Source organism: Alosa pseudoharengus, unplaced genomic scaffold (genome assembly GCF_046254945.1).
Source record: "Alosa pseudoharengus isolate Yale_2024_CS ecotype anadromous, Long Island Sound unplaced genomic scaffold, YU_APseudo_1.1 YU_APseudo_1.1_scf_14, whole genome shotgun sequence".
Classification (NCBI taxonomy): Eukaryota; Metazoa; Chordata; class Actinopteri; order Clupeiformes; family Clupeidae; genus Alosa; species Alosa pseudoharengus.
Window position 1 is genome coordinate 7,902,067 of NW_027468609.1, and position 21,582 is coordinate 7,923,648.

A 21,582-nucleotide genomic window follows, 5' to 3' on the forward strand; every position below is an offset into this window, starting at 1 on the left:
CACAGAAGTGACGTCACTGATACGAGCAGGAAGTTTGTATGTGAGGTCCGTCAGTCAGATTTGTCCTCCGTAAAATTCGTGGCGTTGAGACAAATCTAGAACTGCTGTGTCGGATTCAAGACGAAACGATCAGTAAATTTGTGTTTAATAAGGGGAAGACTCGACTCTAAACCATGCCATCTGGTAAAAATTTTAGAAGAAGGAGGGATGACTCATCAGACGAAGAAGAAGATGAAGCGATAACTACCGAAGTGAGGTCAGAAAAACAATAACGTTAGCTTACCTTTATTTTTGTTACCTAAAATTAGCTAAGCCAAATAGGAAGAAAACAACATGTTGTGACTGTGTTTGATAGTGATATATATATATCAATAAAATGCGTGTATTACAACAGAACATGTTAATGGGCTATTTTCCAGTGTTTCCCATACATACATTGACTTATTTGTGGCGGCCCACCACAATCTCAACATTGACCACCACACAATGATTTTCCAGGTTGTACTAAATTGTGGTTAAATCTGGTTAGCATCATAACCACGCTGCGCTAATTTGCTAAAAACTGTTGTATTCAAGTTAATTCTGCAAACCTACCACACAAATATAATTCAATTCTGTGGGAAACACTGTTTTCTGTTCTAGATCTAAATTGGACGAAGTTAAAGAAATACAGAGTCTACGGAAAAGGCAAACTGGTGTCAGGTAAGTGCCTGTCCCTCTGGTCTAAGCTAGACTTGTGTACAAATGTTGTGTACTGTAAAAATAAAGATGTGTGTGGCATTGTCTTGAAAAGCCCCCCCTTTTTACAGCATTGCAGCTCTTCTTGTTGGAGAGAAACTTCCTCTGGAGGCCGAAATGGAAGTAAGTATAATCAATAGGCAGCCTAGCCTACAGGTGTACCGGTATTTAGTGATTTTAATTTTAATTTAAAATGTAGTTATTTTTCAAATAATTTAATGGCTTCAGTGCATGTTTCTGCATGGGTATATGTTGGCTAGACCGATTTGATCCTTGTTTCAGGATGACCCATTTAAAATGAAGACAGGAGGCATAGTTAACATGAAGAAAGTCAAAGATCGGAATAGGGACATGTAAGTCTATTCTGATTAATTGCAGTTGGCTCTACAACTAGTGCTTGACTTTGTAAAACTGGCTAATTTGAACTTGTATTGCAGGACTGAAGATGAGAATGATGACCTTAACCTTGGGACGTCATTTTCTGCAGAGACGAACAGAAGAGATGAAGATGCCGACATGTATGTTAATTGCCCAATTCAATGATCTCTCTCTCTCTCTCACACTCACACATAGGGGCAGCCGTGGCCTACTGGTTAGCGCTTCGGACTTGTAACCGGAGGGTTGCCGGTTCGAACCCCGTCCAGTAGGCACGGCTGAAGTGCCCTTGAGCAAGGCACCTAACCCCCTCACTGCTCCCCGAGCGCCGCTGTTGTTGCAGGCAGCTCACTGCGCCTGGATTAGTGTGTGCTTCACCTCACTGTGTGCTGAGTGTGTTTCACTAATTCACAGATTGGGATAAATGCAAAGACCACATTTCCTTCACGGGATCAAGAGTATTTATACTTATACACACACACGCCACACATTTGTGACCGACTCCTTTCTCACAGAAGCTGTGTCCTCTCCTGGCTCCCTTGTTCTGGCTTCTCTCTTCCTCAGGATGAAATACATTGAGACAGAGCTGAAGAAGAAGAAGGGACTGGTAGAGGATGAGGAGCAGAAGGTCAAAGTAAAGAACCCAGAGGACCTGCTGTATGAGCTCCCAGAGAACATCCGCGTCAACTCCGCTAAAAAGACTGAGGAGATGTTGTCCAATCAAATGCTTAGTGGCATCCCAGAGGTGGACTTGGGAATTGAGTAAGTATACTTAAAACCCTATCATCATTAGTGCCATACCAGAATCAGAACTACTTAAATCAGCATTGATGCCAACATATCCATTGCTCATTGCCATTATCCTTGTACATTGTGGTCAGAGCCCTCCAATCAACATAGCCAACCACCATTAACCTCTTGTGTAGCAATGTAGCCTCACAATACCCATTGGATGCATCATCTAATGCAAACCATAACCCCCACAACTATGACCTCTCTCTTAAAATTAACCTTCAATCCCATTTTACTTCTCCCTTCCTCATTAGTGCAAAGATCAAGAACATCATCTTTACAGAAGAGGCCAAAGCAAAGCTTATTCAAGAACAGAAGAATAAAAAGAAAGACAATGGGACATCATTTGTTCCTACAAACATTGCTGTGAATTATGTCCAGCACAACCGATGTGAGTGTTACGCCTTGCATGAGAATATATGGGCAGATTGGAAAAAATATGAATGATGGCCTTTGAGTAATATTACTTTGAGTAATATTATCTTGATGGACCACAGCAGACTAATTAATTAATTAATTGCATTAACTGGTCTTTTACTGGTTTTTCACATGTGAATGGCCTTTACAATCAGGCTATAATATAATGGTCATCAGCTTGGATGGATCTTTATGTGTTTGTTTGTTCTCAGTCTATCATGAGGATCATAATGCTCCTCAGAGGCGCCATCGAGAGGAACCCAAAGCCAGACCCCTGCGTGTAGGAGACACTGAGAAACCTGGACCCGAGAGTAAGGCCCACCCCCAGAACCAAACCCATTTTAAAACACACAGCAATATAACCTCTGTGCTATCTGCTGCTGCTAACCATACGCTTCAGGATCGAGCCGCATGCTTGGAGGCAAACTTAAATATGCACTTCAGCTTTATAATTTTCAGAGCATGAATCTTTTCTGTAGTGAAAGGCATTATTGTTTTATTAGAAGCAACATGTATGACATCTAAAGTGATTGAATCTTTTCCTCACTCAGTGTCACCACCACACCGCAAGAGACCAAATAATGAGAAAGCAACAGATGACTACCACTACGAGAAGTTTAAAAAGATGAATCGAAGATACTGATGAGCTGGACAATAATCATGTTTTCTTGTCTTGTTTTTTTGTTTCCTTGTTTCTTGTTGTAAATAGCCTTTTTCACATGATTCAGAACAATGCCCCATAACCCATATCTGGTGTTGTTGGATGTTGTTGTGGTATTAATTTCAGAAGAGTATTTTAAGCATTTTTGTCAGCAGACATTCATTTAATTTTAGCTTTTAGAATAAATCTCCCAAAAAATGATTGTACTCAGATGTTCTTGACTGATTTATGTAAACAGTTCAGAAAGTCTGTGAACCAAATTGTTTTAATTGAATGTGAAAGTGCACTTCATTTTAAAGTCCTAGTTAATGCATACACTGTTATATGTTCAAAGTTCAGCAATGAAAACTCTAAATTACAGGAACTACCAACTCAAAACCAAAGGGAAAAAATACAGCAGTCTATACATAGACCTATAGTGAAATGCAAACCTCTTCACATTTCCTAGTTACTACAAAAAACATCTTTCAGACATTGTCTGTCCCACATCATATTTTCTACCATCTGTAATGCCTCTGAAAACAACGGAATGGATAACAAAGTTACAAACAGCATGAATTTATCATGCAAACAAGAAAAAATAACAACGGGCACATAGCATGTTTTTACAAAGCACAAAGTAAGCTGATGCCACAAAGAACTGTCCAAGGCAGACCAGAACGTCAGCCCTGAGTTGCAGCATAGACAAGAGAGCTTGAGCTCCATTGCCAAATGCTCAGATGTGTAGATACATTCAACACCAGTGTAGGTTCTCTAAATGGCCAATACAAAAAAATGAAATACTTAGTGGGACAACAATAAACAAGAACAATTCCTGCAGTTTAAGGGGCTATGTTCCAGCTCCTATTGGGATGACATTGAAAGACAGAAATTCATGAGTGCCATGGTACGGTGGAGGCTTTTGATGTGCAGCATACTACGGAGTCCAAATCCAACTGTTGGATTTGGTATTTGAGTCCTGGTTGTTGCTTGGTCCATCAGTGATCCTGGATCTGTTCTGGGCATCAGCACTGATCCCCAGCGATGGCTCCATGTCCGTTGAGGTGGCGCGGGACTACTTCCTGGGATGGGGGCCGCTCTGATTCTTCCGTGCTGCTGTGGCCAGGTTCAGACGAAGTGTCCGGAAATCCCCAGCTATCCCTCCTGCGAAACGCCTCGCACAATGGCAGCTCTACCCCGTCCCACTGTCCACAGCTTTACCGAGGCAGAAACACATGCACATTACACACTTACATCTGGCCCACTTGCACATGAGCAGCTTAACTTGCCCATACTGTATCTCTCTCACACACACACACACACACACAACTTTCTCTCTACACAGCCACACATGCATGCAATTGGTACCATAAGTGTTCCACCTCCACAACACAAGATGCTCATTGATTCAGAGCTCTCTCACACACACATATACACACACACACACACAGTGTCAGGCCAAGAGACAAGGCTGGAAAAGACAGAACTGAAAGAAAGGAGAAGCAGATTAAGCACTAGGCAGTATTCCTTATTTTAGGTTTAGTCTGTCCCTAAACTTGCTACAAAAATGCTTGTTAGACTTTGTTACGTGAAATTGTCCTGTGTGTACTTTGAATACCTGTGTATAAGAGGTGTGCAGTACATTTACTTCTTAATTTTGGCAGCAGGTACAAAGAAGCACAGGCAAGGCAGTTTGAAGCCCAGTAAAGCTTCAGGAAAGAAAGTTTTTGTTTCTTTCAAAACCAAAAAAGAAATTGACACTAAAACTGTGCAAGTTAGTCTCTCTTTTATTTCTGTTAAAAAAAACCCAGACAGGGTCTATAGGCTGATTTGAGGCCTTTTTGAACATATTTCTGATGACTGGACTACAGTGTTTTGTTTCATAAGACATAGAAATAATGATAACAGCCTGCATGTTTTTGGTATTTCAGCTGGTATTTAACATGACAGATCTGCTGCTAAGGGTGAAGAGTCTTACATTTAAAAATCTTAGCACAAACCTCATACACACCTGCTGCTAATGCACAATAATGTGATGTACCGGCACAACTGATTAAGACAAAAACTGCACATATTAAAACATGACAAAACATGAGAATAAAATGCCATTTGTGTACAGAGGACAAGATCTTAATCCTTCAGAATCATGACTACTGGGGACAGCTAAACCATTTCTCAAGTGATCTACAATGATTTCACACACAGTTTTAATATCATTAACAACCTCTACTGTTGACTTTGCATCACATGCTTTGAACACCACTTAGCCATTTGTCCTATTAAAACCAATAAATTATTGTAAGGCATTAAGGCTTTTGTGAGATTCCACACTGCTTTTACAGTAATGTTTTATTAATCAAAGAGTAGATCACTAGCACTTAAGCAACTGCAGTGCTTTATACGTTTACGTATAAATACGTTTGAATGTCTTCACTAGGTTTCTATCTGTACACTTAATCTCAGAGGCCATAAAAATACTGTAATCCTACAATTTCAGCAAGAGTAATAAATATCCTAGTCCTTTTCAAAACCAGTTGCATTTCAGTTCCAGAACTTGATAGATCATCTAAATATTAGAATAAACAAAAATGGCTTATATTTTTCACAATATGCAATAATCTTATATGCTTCACAAACTCAATTCATATCTTATCTTAGCAGCAACTCCTGGAATATGCCCTGTAACCTCAAAAGACTTGTATCCGCATTCCAAAATGCACAAGCTTTTAAATTAGTTACAGGGCTTATATATTTGACATGTGGCCAAACAGAAAACAAAATGTGATCATGATTAAGGTACTTGGTGATTAAATGTTGGGTAGACAGTCAGAAGGGACACAAAAATAAATTTCTTAATCCTCAATGGTGCATTTATGAATGAGGCTATCTATTCAATTAAGGCATCGGTAGAAGGCACATTGGTGTATGTATGTGAAGATGAGTAGGGCGGGGGGAGTACAAGGTTGAGGATGGGACGTTGGGAAACCTATTTGTACCTGGAGGAGTAATACTCTTCCTCGAGCTCGTATAGATCTATGGCGATCTCGTCGCGTAGTGAGATGAGCTTCTTGTCACACTCTTCCTGGAGGGAGCGCAGCTGCTGGTTGCGAAGGCTGATCGCCTCATTCACAGATGGGAAGTCATTCAGGATCAAGAACTGCTTCAGGTCTGACACAAGTTTCATCAAAGACTCGCCTGCACGAACCTATAACACATAATAGTATGGGCAAGGTAACTATGGATACCGGTAATTACACAATATCACACAGCAATACATTGAATGTATAATAAGCCAAGTGCAATTGGGCTACAGGTGCCTCTTACAATGTTGGCAGCTCTGACTTGCATCTCGTAGTGGTCTTGCTCCCCCTGCGTGGCCCTGGACACCTGAGTCTCATCCTCAACCTATGGAGAAAGAAACAACAAATGAATTAAGATCTATAAATCCATGCATACTTACGTTGCTTCTCTCTTCATAATAAAACACCAACACTCTCACCTTTGCGGTCTTCACTATTTCTGTGAAATTATCCAGAATAGATCTGATGTCATCTTTCAACCTCTTGTTGTAGTTCTGTAGAAGCGTCTCTTTGCTTTGCGGAAGAACCCTTTGGGTAGCCATACTTTTTCACAGACGACCACAACAACACGGTAATATTCTTTTACTGTTACAAACACAAAATATTATCAATACACATCCACAATGAATCTACTAGGTACATAAACTCTTCGCGTTACGATACCGTGTTTATGGGGTCTAGCGCGTGTAACACCTGATAGTGCACCGTCTAAAATATTATTTAGTTAACATGGCCATTAGCGCAAATATTAAGTTTGATTACTTAACGTAACCAGATCATTTATTAAACGGCTTTGACGTAACCAACGTGATATCTCAAGTACGGGCTAGTAGGATAGCAAATGTAACGTTTCCTTACATACACTAACGAAGCCACTGGATTTATACATTTAACTTTTAACCGCTGAATATTTGCACATTGTAACTAAAATGATGTACAATGTATTGACCACAGTCTCACCTTTACACGCATCTCTTGAACACTTCTCTGAATAAGCTTTATTTCGCACTTATGCTAGCCAAAACAACAAGTCGTCAAGTATTGATGACGTCAGAACCAGGCATCGCGGTACTTAAATTACCCACAATCCTATCTTCTTCCTTTCTGTCTGATCCAACATGGTGAGTGTACATTCATTTTGCTATGGTGGATCATCACCTTCTCTAAATCTTTAAACATCTCCGAAGTGATGCTTTTTTAGTGTACATTTGATACATGTAACATTGTAATACAATGTTCACAATCAACCCAGGTTAGTATTTTGGTTAAGAATGAGAAGAATTTGATGAAAAGTCTGTGAAGATGTCGGCCTTTCCTCTGACTGTGATGGAGCGCTTTCGTGCTACGTTGTATGTGAACGTTAAGCACATGCAATTGGGGACATGCCTGTTGGAATTGTAAACCAAGACTTAAATGTGATGTTTTGTTACTTGTCCTAAATGCAAGCCCTTTTGTCTGCGTAGTTTTAAGACCGCATAGAAAAACGTATTTAGAACCACATCTATCTGGGCCTCAACCTCGAGTTGTAGTAGCCTGGTAGCTAGCAACCTAGCAGTGAGCTTTGCGTACTTGGATGTGGATGTTTGTTAACTTATGTTGACAATCCGATCGTTGGTGATGTTTGGTTGCCTGTGTGAAGCCGTATCAATGACCACGAAGAAAATGTAGCTGGTGTCACACTGCACTTGCCTGGTTGGTCTAATTGTACCAAGTTAATGTTACTCAGCTAGCCTAATGGTACACTCAATTTGTTAGCTTGGTAACACCGTTCCACAGTAATGCTGTGCGGTGTCATGGCCTTTTCTGAACTGCTTATAAAACCCTTTGGCATATTTGGCTGAATTTGGTGTGATGCTGATGGGGTCATGTTCTTTTGATGTGTTGACAGCCGAAGGGAAAGAAGGCTAAGGGGAAGAAGGTGGCACCAGCCCCTTCAGTGGCCAAGAAGCATGAAGTCAAAAAAGTGGTGAACCCACTTTTTGAGAAGAGGCCCAAGAACTTTGGCATTGGTAAGTCAATCTGAATAAGCATCTACACAAGGCCAGAGATGGTAATAAGACTTATCATTCACACTTCCATAGATGGTTGTCAAACCACTCTCCAATACAAGTGCAGATGATGTAAACTATACTTTGCTTTCTTAACAATAATGCAGACAATCTCCACCAAGATCGCTGATGCACTTAACTTCCCTTTGACCAATGATTGTATGAACTTACTTGTATTGTACATTTCTGTGTAAAATAACTGATTTGTGGGTCATTCTTCCCCAATTCTGTTAACCAGGTCAGGACATCCAGCCCAAGCGCGATCTCACTCGCTTTACGAAATGGCCCCGTTATGTGCGTCTCCAGCGCCAGCGCTCCATCCTCTACAAGAGGCTGAAGGTTCCCCCTGCAATCAACCAGTTCACCCAGGCTCTTGACCGACAGACAGGTAAGATGTGGGTTTGGGATGGGTTCCTGAAGCAGAAAATCGCCTTTGGTGTGACTGTTTTGGGTGTAAGTGTTCACATTTAGTGTGTGATGTAGCTGTGGAATTAATAGTCTTGTGATTCCAATCTGCTGCATTGTATTGCTGCACTAAATCAGCTACACGTTTGACTCCGATTGCCCAGGACTTCGGTTACTTGAGATTTGTTGGGGTAGTGTGTGGAGGTTTAAAAATCATGTTTGGCACAGCAGACATGGTGTTTCCAGTGAAACACTAGGATACAGGAAAAAATAATGTAGCGTTGTTGTAATGAAGACTTCTTGTAGCATTCACCACCTGTTGTCACATTAGCATGCACAGTGTGCATTTGTAAATGTAGAGAGGATTTGAGTTCACCTGAGATAAATATTTAAAAAATATACTGATTTAATGCAAATTGAAGTGGTCTGCATCTGTACTGGGAAAATGGTTGTGTGCAATGATGTATTGAATTTCTTAACCTGAATCCTCTATGTGGATCAAAAACACGAGCTTTTTAACCCTGAGCAACAACCAGTCCCCCTCAAATTTGAGTAGGCTATTGCCTGTGATTGAATGTGAAATGCATGTACAGTGTGCATTTGTAAATATAAAGATGGGATTTTGAGTTCACCGGAGATAATTCCTTAGTCATTCAGTGGCAGCTTTTGGGTTCAGGAGTGAGCGCCTTAGAACTGTTCCTTTGAATGCGGTGAATACAGCATCCTGCCGTATGAGAATCAGGAACAACTTAAGCTATGATAGTAATTTCAGAAATTTGTGTAAACGAACTTGAGACTGACATGTCTGCCATTGTGAGTGTTATCTGAGATTATTAGAATTTGTTAAGTAACAGAAACCTGTTGAAACATACCCAGTACTGCTTTGGCTTGCGTGGTAAATGGTAAGTAGTTGATGGTGTTTGCCAATTGTCCTTGTATTGAAGATGTTGGATCCTTACTTGCTCACTGTTTTCAACAGCCACCCAGCTCTTCAAGCTGGCCCACAAGTACAGGCCTGAGACCAAGCAGGAGAAGAAGCAGAGGCTGCTGGCTCGTGCTGAACAGAAGGCCGCTGGCAAGGGCGATACCCCCACCAAGAGGCCTCCCGTCCTCCGCGCAGGTAAAGGCACACCTGGAGATGGGGCTGGTCCTAGCTCAAATGGATGTTGTAGTCTGGCAGTAGATGGTTGTGCAATGATGTAAAGAATTTCTTCACCTGAATCCACTTTGTGGAACAAAATGAGCTTTTTAACCCTGAGCAACAACCATTTAAAAGCTAAAGCACTTTTTAACCTGTTGCAGTCATTTGCTTTGATTTATGTGTTCTGTTGTAAGACACTTAAACTGCCACATGGAATAGAAAAAATGTGTACAACCTGTTCCTGATGTCTTCTGTTGTACCAGGTGTGAACACTGTCACCACACTAGTGGAGACCAAGAAGGCTCAACTGGTTATCATTGCCCATGATGTGGACCCCATTGAGGTAAGGACCGGTATGAATGCAATTTGAAGTGGCCTGCATGTGTGATGTGGAGATGGTTGTGTGCAATGATGCATTGAATTTCTTCACCTGAATCCTCTATGTGGATCAAAAACACGAGCTTTTTAACCCTGAGCAACAACCTGTCCACCACAAATTTGTGTAAGCTATTGCCTGTGAAATGTATGTGTGGTAACCATTATAAATATCTAACTGTAATTTTAAGTTTGACCCTAATGCAACAAATATTCTCCTGGAATGGTGTATATGTGACTTTTATTGATGTTTCTTTTGCGATTTCTGTAGCTGGTGGTGTTCCTGCCTGCTCTGTGCCGCAAAATGGGTGTGCCATACTGCATCGTGAAGGGCAAGGCCAGGATAGGCAGACTGGTGCACAGGAAAACCTGCACCTGTGTTGCATTCACACAGACCAACCCGTGAGTACTTTTTGTGTAATGGGAGACACATTTGGTGTAAATAATACCATTCCTATATGGGACAGACCAATTTTAGTAGCTTATTGTCATTTCATATTGGCTTATATACTTGTGCGCTCGATACAAACTAGGATGAGGCTTTGTGTATGTTACCTCTGGGTGATGCTTGAAATTAAACCACTGACTTGGGTTTTTGTTTGTTTCAGAGAGGATAAGGGAGCCCTCGGCAAGCTGGTGGAAGCCATCAAGACCAACTACAATGACCGATATGAAGAGGTGAGTTCTCACAGCACTGGAGTATCGATTTTATTTTTAACTAGCAATGACTCGTAGTTAAGGTTGTGCAGTGATGTAAAGAATTTCTTCACCTGAATCCACTGTGTGGAACAAATTGAGCTTTTTAACCCTGAGCAACAACCATTTTAATCTTTATGGAACATTAAATGAGTTAGTTCATCATACTGAATTTGACCTGTATGGCGCACTTTCGTAAAAATTGGGGTTTTGATTAAAATCTGTATATGTGCTTGCTCAACAGATCCGTCGTCACTGGGGAGGCAACATCTTGGGTCCCAAGTCCACAGCACGCTTTGCTAAGATCGAGAAGGCGAAAGCCAAGGAACTGGCCACCAAGCTGGGCTGAGCTCTCAGCAAACCCCCTTGTGTTTAATAGAAAAATAAAAAATCCTGAAAGAAATTCTGAGACTGGGGCGTCATCGTTTGAACAATAAAGCGTTCTGGCTAAATTGATGCATGTGACATTTGCAGGAAAATGTCAACAGGGTGTTTGCGCAGGTTTGGAGAACTATAGACACCTGCGTTAAAGCTAATGGTTCCAGCAGTTAAAACCTGCCAGCAGTTGGCGTTTTGAGAGTATCTGCGCTCAGACAAAATGAACTAATTCTAAAGTTTAAATTGTAAAATGGAATGCAACTATGAGGAAGGGTTGAACACTGGCACATTAGGCATTTCATGATCTCACCCCCTCTCCATTCCCTTCCTGTCACTTCACTTCTGATTGAAAGCATAAAAGCCCCAAAAATACTTATAGTCAAAAGTAAAATGCATGCTTGTTTCTAAGGTCAGTCTTAATAAATTACGAGACTGAAACCACAAACCATCCTCAGGAAAGATAGAGATGAAAAAATATTTGTTGCACCGACAGTTAAATTATATTGGTGTAGCCATATGCTATCTATGCTAGAAAGGGACTAGCAGAAGGTTGGTAAGGTTTTTCAAGAAAGAAGTTGACAGCAGTACATAATGAACCTATATATAACCGCAGTGAAATGCTCTTGAAGGCTGCATTGTTGTCCATAAAGGGTGATATGCTAGTGATTTGATATTTTATAATTCTATATAAATTATATTTAAAATGTATGCCTCTTTACTCATCAGTGGGTGTTGTAAAGGAGCATATAAAACAAAAATCTGATGACCATACAGAGAATGATTGACATTGATGGCCCCCACAAGGCCTCATTCCAACAAATCTGGCCCACTGCTTGAGTTTGACACTCCTATTAACAGGTATGTAAGATATTTGCCACAGATATGAAGCTTCTGTTATTCCCATCAGCCACCAGATGGACCACCTCCGTTTACATTTACAGAACCTCAGGTTTAAAGAAAAAAAACAGGAAAGAAGAAGCATTTTACAATAACTACATTTATTCAGCATACTTTATTGCCTAAATCACAGTTCATTGCAGTGCCTGGATAAGGCAAAGCTGCACCTCAGTGCCCTGAGGTGAGACCAATACCTACAACCATTGTCCATTTTGTCCTTAAAATGCATAATTAACTTAGTCTTTAATGATGCAATATATCCACTTCAAACAATATTTACATAAGTTTTACATCATACATCAGCAGGCGACCACACAAACCTGTGCTGCATTTACAAGGCAACACGCTTGATGAATTTAAGATACCACATGTAGGATGTTGCTCCACATAAACTGTACCTGTAAGAGAATATGCATAATTGGTTACAATAGTGTTTCAAACTATGAATAAGCAGTAGCGCAGTAATGGAGCATACCCTAATTAACCAACTCACCATGTGACGACATACTGCATATGTTCATTTCTTAAAGTGACCCGGGTTTGCCCGCCAATTGGACCTCCTGGTATTGTACTGGCTATTAATAAACAGTAGGGGAAATGAATAATCTCAGACATTGGCCATATCTCAACATGCTTCTTCCTTAGGCAATATAATGAAAGACCAAGCCGAACTTTGTCATTACATGTATGCTCTATGCTTTAAATGCTAATTTTAACAAGTCAGAATCACTAAGTATCATCTTAAGATCTCTTGCCTAGGTCAGCGTCAATGAAGATAGGTTCGGCTCCTGTGACCATCGCCATGGCATCCAGGTCCCGGAAGTACCAGCGGTTTGTCTCCACATTGTTATGGGGAATGAATGGTTTGCGCTGTTCGGTCAGTCGTACCACTCCAACAACATCCACTTCCTCCTCCACCTAACATAGAGCAACAATTACAAAAGTTTAGCAGCAGGAGGGGCAGACTATCAGTCCAACACAAGATGATCTAGAAGATGTAAATTATGTGATTCACGAAAACATTCCAGACTTTATGGTGCAACATATTTGTCAAATTAGAGGACCTATACATGCAGACAAATATATATTGAGCTGAACCAGAGAAACATTGTGTGAAGCATTTTGGGGAATCTTATTATCATGACCCAAGACTTGAGAAAAATACTTACTAAACAAAATGATACTAATTTCAATGACAGAAAACAAAATCTGTTTAACTCTAAGTTAACAGAAATAATACAACAGAAGCTATGAAAGAACACACACTAAGAACAAATGTGTACGCACAATAAATTACTGCCATTTCAACATTGCTAATGAGTTACCTGTCCCTTCATTCTGGTCTCCGGTCTGATCTTCTGTTTGGGTACATATCCTCGGTTGACCAGAATTTTGACCCTGATAGGTTTAACAAAGCAGAAATATCACAGTAATTACCAATGGTACACCTAATAACACAGTGATATTCATTCACAATAGGCCCAGTGAATATGTTTATCCTGCTTGGAAATGTGTAAAGGGAATAATAAAACCAAAGTGGTTGGATAACATGTCAATGCTAATATTAATGTCAAGTGTTAGAAGATGGCATCCATACCCCAGGTCTGTGCAGTAGAATGGAGTGATTATGTTGGCACCAGTCTCCCCGCTAGATGAGAGCTGGCCTGCCTCTCGTGCTTCCTTTTCTGGGTCAACAGGAGACCGGGGTAGGATGTAGAGCTCCTGGGAATGGTCGAATTTCCCTCGCACTTTCACACGTCTGTACTCTAGGGTTTTTAACTCCATGGGACTACATGAATGGTATAACCACAAACATATTGATATCAGCCTTGGGGCAAATAGTAGACTACAGGTTATGGATTTGAATAGGAATAAAATACTTGAATTGTTCTGTAACACTCACTCAGTGGGCAGAGGGATTGGCTCAGCTGTGGTTAAACTCCTTAGCTCCTCGATGAGCTGCAGTTTCCACTGTCTGCGCCTCACCTGCATACCCATAGTTCACGTTACATCACACTGGTCTGACTGATGACTTGATAGTAGCATAGACCATATAGTATTTCATGAAATCTCTTTAAATCTCAGGCAGATAACTGTCATGACAGCCCACACCCAAATAAACTGAAAACTGCCTCAAGGTGTTCATCCATACCTTTAATTGCTATGCCCACCCCGCACCAAGATACAAACACGATGCACCAATAGAACAGTAGTTGAAATACTGATTATACCTGCCATGAGCCAAGGCCAAAAGTGGTGATGGGTATCAGAAGTAAGAACCACTTCAAGAAAGAATCCTCTCCCTTCTCTGCTTGAGTAGCAGTGGAGCTGGATTGACGGGTCACATTCAAAACCTTCCCCCTAAATACTGGAAATGAGAACATTTGTTAGTACTAATAATGTTAATAATAGTACCCAGCGATGCAAACCTGGGCTATTAGACTTATCTTTACAAACACACAACCTGATGTACAAACACCTACCAATTCCACGAGTCGGCCATGTTTGTCGAGATGAAAACAATGTTCTCTTTGGAACAAGGATGAAATTCTGCAACAACATAACTCTAAGTATCATCATCATCTCACCTCAGAAAAACATGTAATCACCAGGTTCACATTTCCCATAGAATTATACGTTCCCACAGAATAACTACAAAGTAACGTTGAGGAAAGTAGCACAGTTGTAAGGATAGTTCAGATAGGTCATACTACTATCATTCCAGCTAAACTCAACATTGTAACAAATCTGTAAGTTACTTACATTAGTTCGAATTATCCTCAGTGTGTAATTGGAAAATGCGAGTACGATCTTCAGGTTATTCATGGCTATCTGCAGAATTTTAAACTATTAAAAAAGGGTTCAGTGCTGGTAACAGGACATGTTTCACATAACAGGTTGACTACATAACCGAATCACATAACTAACATATGCGGAGGGGGAATATATAAAATGTAACCATATCCGGTGTCAGTTTCACTATTGAACACATTGCGCATGCTCGCTAACCTTACACGTGCATGTGCATTTGTGTTTTTACTATATCTGTGATTTCGTGTACAATTATAAGTAATTGTACTAAAAAAGATACGTCGACAGTCCTTTTTACATCTCGGGTAAGTCTTCTCTCGTTAAATATTGTTTTTATAAGGAGCCAGGACAGGAGTGAAGTCAGTTGACATTAACACAGTTTGTTCTAGCAGCTATGGTTATCGCATTGTTGATGTTGATCCTTGTAACACAATCTATACAACGTAACGTAGAGATAAACGTTAATTGTCCTGTAACAATTTTGTCCTGTATCAATTGTATAGATGTCCTATAAGTGGCAGAATTGATGAAGGTTATTTTCAAGCGTGCTTTAGCCTGCCAAATGTACGATATGTGACATAAGCATTGCTCCCATTTTCTTTTGCGTTGTTATTTAAGGTTTTGCCCCAAGATGACCAGCCTGGCTGCAAAGTATGATTATTTGGAGAAATTTGCCAGTAAAGTGATCTCATCTCAACAGCCTGAACCCAGAAAACGAGCTTATGGTTAGTGTTAGTCTGGCGTTATAGCAAATGTTGCTGTAACCATGTTGTTAAGAATAGATAATCACTCTTGGTTGTATTGGCTATTGCTTTAAAGTTTTTCCCTCCATCCTGTTAGTTCCATACAAAGGGACCAGTAGTGAAGATGGCCCCTCTAAAAAGAAGAAGAACAAACAGAAACAGACTCAAGGGAGCCAAAAGAACAAACAGCCTGTCATCAAGACCAGGCAGACCCCAGACACCAGCATAGTCCAGAAAAGGATCAACACTGTTGACCAAGAGGCTCCAAAGCTCAAAGTTCAGAAATGCACAACAACGAACCCTAGCAAGACATCAGAGGGTAAATAAATCCGATTACTTAAAGGTGCTCTAAGCGATGCCATTTGCTAAAACATTTTATGTAACTTACTGCAAACATCACCTAACCAACCGCTAGCTGTCTGTGTCCTGAATACACTGTAAAAAAAACGCGATCTCTGTGGACAGCCTAGGCTCCAAAAACGGCAACAAAAACAACCTGGTCAAACCTAGCCCATAAAAACATAACAAACTGTTCCAGCAAATCACAGAAGAGATGTGCGTTTAGGAGAGTTTCAATTGCACGGGAGCAGCACAGGAGGGAGGGGGAGGAAGTAGCGAGCTAGCTCTCTGTTTTGTTTGAAAGTCAACAGAAGTGACGTTACCCAGCATCGCTTAGGGCACCTTTAACATTGGATCTTTGTGAGATTGTGTTTTTTTTTTTTTTTTTGGCTGGGGACAATGCATGCACAAAGTCTAGACATCTTTGTACACCCATGAAGCTTAATGTTAACTCTGCATAGATTGCAATAAGTATTTGTTTATTTTTATTTTTTCACAGAAGGTGAAACTCCAGGGTCAGAGTTCTCTGCACGAGACATATTACGTCAGAGACTCCACCAGAAGATTGAGGAGTCTCGTGGACTGGTCAGCATAAAACTAACTTTTGGTCACCAATTCACGCATTTCTCTTCATGCATTGTCGCGATCAAAATCACCATTTTCTCTCCTCTGCAGGGCCCCATTGTAGATCCCTCCTCAGAGGAGGTGAAGAAGAGACGGGAGAGGCGGAAACAGGAGAGAGAGCGAAAGAAGAGGAAAAAGAAAGAGTTCCGCGCAAAAAAGCTGGCAGAGAAAGTCGCCGCTGAGGCTGAACAGGAAGACACGCCAGAGGCCCAACCCACCCCGACAGACAAGGCAGCTCAGAGGGACACGACCTCGGTGGTGTTCAGCAAGGTGGAGGTGGGTGAGGAGTATGTGGACAAGGTCACTCAGAAGAAAGAGAAGCGGAAGCAGATAAAGGGTGGCCTCACGCCTCTGACGGGGAAAAACTACAAGCAGCTGCTGACCCGCGTGCAGGCCAGGAAGGCCAAGCTGGAGGATCTGAGGGAGAAGGACCCAGCCAAGGCCGAGAAGGAGGAGGAGAAGATGAAGTGGACCAACATGCTGTACAAGGCCGAGGGTCTGAAGATCAAGGACAACGAAGACATGCTGAGGGCCTCACTGAAGAAGAAGGAGCAGAGGAAGGCTCAGGTCAAGAGGAAGTGGACAGAGAGGAGCCAGCAAGTGCTGGAGAAGATGCAGAACCGACAGGACAAGAGGCGCAGGAACCTCCAGAAACGCAAGCAGGGGAAGGTCGAGAAGCGCAAACAGAAAGCCAGGAAGAAGGGTCGTGTGCTACCAGAGGATCTGAAGAAGGCTAGACTGGACTAGAGGGATAGTTTGGGGAGAATACAGCGTTCTGGTCAGAAGAGAATGAAACTAATATACTGGTGAAAACGGAGATTGTCTGGTTGAGTGGGTGTCCCACTAGTTGAGAAAATTACTGGTATGAAGACTATTTCAGCCCACTTTTGCATAATTTTGCATAAAAAGCATAAAGAGACTTGTAATATTGTTTTATAAAGCATTTATTCCATGCAAATGTTCTCTTTGTGTTTTGTATAGTTAGCATTTTTAGATTATTCAATGCTGTGTAATTCTGGTGTAAGAAATTATTGTATACCCTGTCTGAGAACAATTCATGGTAAAGCATAATCTCCCAAATGGTGATTTTTATCAATAAAGAAAAGGTCCATGCTCTGGCATCATATCAGACATCTGAGGCCAGGAAGCAATGGAGGTGTGAGCAACACCCACCAATTGTAGTATGGGCATGGGGATAGGCTATTGAGAACCATCCCTAGCAAGGAGGAGAGGTAAACTATTATGCAGAACAACCAAACAGTATGGCTAGAATTTCACCAGCTGTACCATAGCTGTACCAGAGCCCGTTTATTAGACTAGTCTGGTCAGTTTGGGGCAAAAATGGGGTCAAGGCTGCAAATTATGATTAACATTTGAGCCAATGTTTTTCTGTTCATTTAGGGCCAAATAAAGAAAAAAATGCAAGGAGCCCAAAAAATTAGGTGGGGGAAGGCCCTGAAACGGCCATGCCCACTTTTTAGACCTGGAATTCTGTATCTCGGCTCCTGAAGGTCGCAGAGAGTTGGTTTTCGGCTTAAAAGATGTGGAAACGCCACATTTATATTAGTGTTATGAAGAAACATAGGCCCTAAAACTTTTAATTTCTGAGATATTTGTGAAAAACCTTTTTATCACTGAATCAATCAGCACCCAAGCCACCCTTTTCTGTAAATCTGCTCATAAAAGCCATGCAGTTTGTTTGGGCAAAAGCTCTAAATCTACTCATGGGGCATACTAGTGCTTAAGTTGATTAAGGCTCTTTGTTAGAAGATGAGGACCCCAACAACCTTCTAAGAAACAATGTAAACAAAGTGAAATTCCAAAAATTATAGGTTTTTGTAAGGTGACAGCAGTTATCACACGTGATGGAGACCATGGAGCGCCTGGTCTTGTGCATACTAAGACCCCAGGTACGCCATGCACTAGACCCGCTACAGTTTGCATACTAGGAGAAAGTGGGCGTGGACGATACCATCACATATCTCTTACACAGGACGCATTCTCACCTGGACAAGGGGAAAAGTGCTGTGAGAATCATGTTCTTTGACGTCTCTAGTGCTTTTAACACCATCCAACCCCTCAGACTGGGTGACAAGCTCCTGCAGATGGGTGGGGATGCTCACCTAGTATCCTGGATTGACAGACTACCTGACAGAGCGGCCACAGTTCGTCAGACTGAAGAACTGCCTCTCTGACACTGTGATCAGCAGCACCGGAGCTCCACAGGGAACAGTGCTCTCTCCAGTCCTGTTCACCCTGTACACGTCAGACTTCTGCTACAACACAGAGTCATGCCACATGCAGAAGTTTTTGGATAATACTGCAATTATGGGGTGTATCAGGGATGGGCAAGAGGAGGAATAGGAGCCTGGTGGAGGAATGGTGCAAACTCAACCACCTACAACTCAACACTGCTAAGACCAAGGAGATGGTGGTGGATTTCTGGAGGTCTAAGCCTGCTCTGCTGCCAGTCACCATTGAGGGGGTCAATGTGGAGGTGGTAAACACTTACAAATATCTACACCTGGACAATGAACTGGACTGGTCATTCAACACTGAAGCACTCTACAGGAAAGGGCAGAGCAGGCTGTACTTCCTGAGGAGGCTGCGGTCTTTCAATGTCTGCAGCAAAGCTCCTCCTCTGGATGTCTTACCAGTCTGACTCTGTTGTTGCCATTGCCTCTGCTATGCTGTTGTATGGGGAGGAAGCACTAAGAAGAGGGATGCTGGGCGACTGGACAGGCTGGTAAGGAAAGCTGGCTCTGTTGTGGGAGCTGAACTCGAGTGCATCACTTCAATATTAGACAAAAGGACCCTGAACAAACTAATCAACATCTTAGACAATGACTGTCATCCACTCCGCAGCACTATCATAAAGCAGAAGAGCTTGACCAGTTGGAGACTACGCTCACTGGCATGCACAACTAAATAATAATAATAATACATTTTATTTATAATGCACTTTTCATCAGAAGATCTCAAAGTGCTACAGCTTAAAAACACACACATAAAAAGGTGAGCAGTTTAAGAAAAAAGAAAAGGTTTTAAAAAAACATCTAAAGGGGACCAAAAGCTTTGCTAAAAAGAAATGTCTTGTGGAAATGGATTGTGGTGCCCTCAAGGTGTCAGGGAGGGCATTCCACAGACGTGGGGCAGCAGCACGTCTGTGGAATGCCCTCCCTGACACCTTGAGGGAAACTGACAGACTGAGGAAGTAATTTGTCCCCAGGGACATACTACTCTTCAATGCTTCAAGAAAGGGAAGTGAAGAGATCGACTTCTCTGCTTAGTCTATCTGCCTCTCCACCCTCTTCTACACTTTTATGACCTCCTATAACAATGTTGTGTACGGACTGTCCACTCACCCACGATGTTACTGCTTACACCAGGGGTGTCAAACTCATTTTGGTTCAGGGGCCACATACAGCCCATCTGATCTCAAGCAGGCCGGACCAGTGAAATAATTGCAAAACATCCTTTGACAACTCCAAATCTCCAGCTTAGTTTTTTTCAGTAGGCTATGCTTTACCCTTCAGCCTACATTTGTAGCCTACATAATCACAAGGGATATATAAGATTATTACACATTTATTCAGAGAGGCCAATGAAATTGAAATAAAATGCATTTCACTCTCATAAACAACTGGTTTATTTTTATAGTTGAGTGGATAGGCCTACATTTTTACATCTGACCACCTTAACCAACTCACCACACTAAACTCAAGTGGGAGCTATGAAGAAAGTTAACATTCTGCCTTAAAAATGTAAATGTGCAAATGTATGAAAAATAAAATGAATTTAACAAACATAAGTTAGCAGTGCATGAGCAATACGATCAACTGATACAATTAGGTTACATCAGATCAAATAATTTTGTAGGCTAGGTGGCGGTGCTGTGTAATAGGCTATCCACCATAAAGGCCAGATCCTGCACCCATTCCGGGCATTTAAATTGCTACTGGTCTGCCTTTTTTTCTCCAAGAACTGTCCAATTTCCTCTCGTAGTTCAAAGAAACGCTTGAGTACGGCACCTCGGCTTAACCACCGTACTACAGCGTGGTATGGTAAGCCAGACAGAATGCCATTATCACTAAGAAAACAGTCAAACTGACGGTGAGTCAGACCTCGCGACCTGATTAAATTTACAGTTTGCACAACCACACTTTAACATGATCCAAGTTTAGTGTTGTACAACACAACACTTCCTGGTGCAAAATACAATAAAATGCCCAAACATCTTGTCCTCCGTTTGCAGGCTGCACTTTGTCTCTGAATTTTGTCGCAACGTCTGCTTTTCTCCCGACAATGTAGCCAAACAAGCACAGGACCAGTCAACTCCGAACTTTTTTTTTTTTTTTTAGCTGCGCCTAGCGGCTGAATTGAGCATTTCGGTTATTTCTTTGAAAATTCATAACTCCTCACAGGAATGGGCTAGAGATTTTTGATGACATCGTCAGAAATGTATTCTCTACAAGTCTGGGCCGGATTAAACCATCTAGCGGGCCGCATCCGGCCCGCGGGCCGTATGTTTGACACCCCTGGATTACACTTTCTACATCTGATCCATCCAAGTTAGTTTGGTAACTCAGAATAAATTCCATAGATTTAGGTGGTTCTCAAAGCTAAAATACAGATTTTTGCGACAGTTCAGCGACAGTTCTTATTCATTTTTTGCATCAAGATTTAAAATAAATTAAGGTCATTTCGGGAGTTTGGTGGTTCATAACATTGATATAAGATGAGATTCATACCTAATAAAAACTTAATATGATTCTCTACAACCTTCAGGAGCTGATACATGAAACGTGGCCTGTGCACCATGCAAAAAATAGTTTTTCGTGAATATCTCAAAAAGTAAAGGTTTTACAACTTATGCTTGTTCATAACACTAATATAAATTTTCAGGGCCTTCCCCCCACTTAATTTTTTGGGCTCCTTGCATTTTTTTGTTTATTAGGCCCTAAATGAACAGAAAAACATTGGCTCAAATGTTAATCATTTTTTGCAGCCATTTGCCCTAAACTGACCAGACTAGACATTCTCTGGCTGTACGCTACTGCTAACCCCGCCTACACCGGAAGTA

General features: G+C 41.4%; 5 protein-coding genes and 5 non-coding genes across 11 annotated transcripts; 8 read left to right on the top strand and 2 right to left on the bottom strand.

Moving 5' to 3' along the window:
* The first annotated feature begins 24 nt into the window (after positions 1-24).
* Positions 25-3,189, top strand: cunh9orf78 (chromosome unknown C9orf78 homolog). The gene is made up of 9 exons (XM_076283700.1): positions 25-256; positions 643-702; positions 810-861; positions 1,021-1,091; positions 1,176-1,256; positions 1,678-1,875; positions 2,160-2,296; positions 2,535-2,633; positions 2,874-3,189. Exons 1-9 carry the CDS (start codon positions 174-176, stop codon positions 2,963-2,965), a joined length of 873 nt encoding a protein of 290 aa, XP_076139815.1. The 5' UTR covers positions 25-173; the 3' UTR covers positions 2,966-3,189.
* A 41-nt stretch (positions 3,190-3,230) lies between these two features.
* On the bottom strand, positions 3,231-7,111 carry med22 (mediator complex subunit 22). 2 transcript variants are annotated; one of them, XM_076283701.1, is made up of 5 exons: positions 7,003-7,111; positions 6,462-6,627; positions 6,287-6,367; positions 5,959-6,167; positions 3,231-4,177 (listed from the first exon to the last, which is right to left on the bottom strand). In XM_076283701.1, exons 2-5 carry the CDS (start codon positions 6,582-6,584, stop codon positions 3,988-3,990), a joined length of 603 nt encoding a protein of 200 aa, XP_076139816.1. In that variant the 5' UTR covers positions 6,585-6,627; positions 7,003-7,111; the 3' UTR covers positions 3,231-3,987. The 2 variants fall into 2 exon arrangements, with proteins under 2 accessions (XP_076139816.1, XP_076139817.1); XM_076283702.1 differs by lacking the exon at positions 3,231-4,177 and having other exon boundaries at positions 4,732-6,167.
* rpl7a (ribosomal protein L7a) lies at positions 7,087-11,110 on the top strand. The gene is made up of 8 exons (XM_076284958.1): positions 7,087-7,110; positions 7,931-8,051; positions 8,329-8,478; positions 9,475-9,615; positions 9,900-9,979; positions 10,283-10,413; positions 10,620-10,689; positions 10,952-11,110. The coding sequence occupies exons 1-8, from the start codon at positions 7,087-7,089 to the stop codon at positions 11,054-11,056; spliced, it is 822 nt and encodes a 273-aa protein (XP_076141073.1). The 3' UTR covers positions 11,057-11,110.
* Positions 8,153-8,224, top strand: LOC143123570 (small nucleolar RNA SNORD24). Its single transcript, XR_012986857.1, has one exon. It is a non-coding gene; the product is annotated as a small nucleolar RNA SNORD24 (small nucleolar RNA).
* On the top strand, positions 8,949-9,025 carry LOC143123555 (small nucleolar RNA SNORD36). Its single transcript, XR_012986843.1, has one exon. It is a non-coding gene; the product is annotated as a small nucleolar RNA SNORD36 (small nucleolar RNA).
* LOC143123556 (small nucleolar RNA SNORD36) lies at positions 9,685-9,758 on the top strand. Its single transcript, XR_012986844.1, has one exon. It is a non-coding gene; the product is annotated as a small nucleolar RNA SNORD36 (small nucleolar RNA).
* Positions 10,040-10,116, top strand: LOC143123554 (small nucleolar RNA SNORD36). The gene has a single exon (XR_012986842.1). It is a non-coding gene; the product is annotated as a small nucleolar RNA SNORD36 (small nucleolar RNA).
* Positions 10,755-10,828, top strand: LOC143123557 (small nucleolar RNA SNORD36). Its single transcript, XR_012986845.1, has one exon. It is a non-coding gene; the product is annotated as a small nucleolar RNA SNORD36 (small nucleolar RNA).
* A 969-nt stretch (positions 11,111-12,079) lies between the features above and the next one.
* Positions 12,080-14,900, bottom strand: surf1 (SURF1 cytochrome c oxidase assembly factor). The gene is made up of 9 exons (XM_076283177.1): positions 14,746-14,900; positions 14,466-14,532; positions 14,214-14,350; positions 13,886-13,968; positions 13,580-13,771; positions 13,308-13,380; positions 12,738-12,900; positions 12,476-12,557; positions 12,080-12,380 (listed from the first exon to the last, which is right to left on the bottom strand). Exons 1-9 carry the CDS (start codon positions 14,806-14,808, stop codon positions 12,314-12,316), a joined length of 927 nt encoding a protein of 308 aa, XP_076139292.1. The 5' UTR covers positions 14,809-14,900; the 3' UTR covers positions 12,080-12,313.
* Positions 14,901-14,980: 80 nt separating this feature from the next.
* Positions 14,981-17,457, top strand: surf6 (surfeit 6). The gene is made up of 5 exons (XM_076283178.1): positions 14,981-15,098; positions 15,412-15,518; positions 15,634-15,855; positions 16,375-16,460; positions 16,551-17,457. The coding sequence occupies exons 2-5, from the start codon at positions 15,425-15,427 to the stop codon at positions 17,244-17,246; spliced, it is 1,098 nt and encodes a 365-aa protein (XP_076139293.1). The 5' UTR covers positions 14,981-15,098; positions 15,412-15,424; the 3' UTR covers positions 17,247-17,457.
* The last annotated feature ends 4,125 nt before the right edge of the window (positions 17,458-21,582 follow it).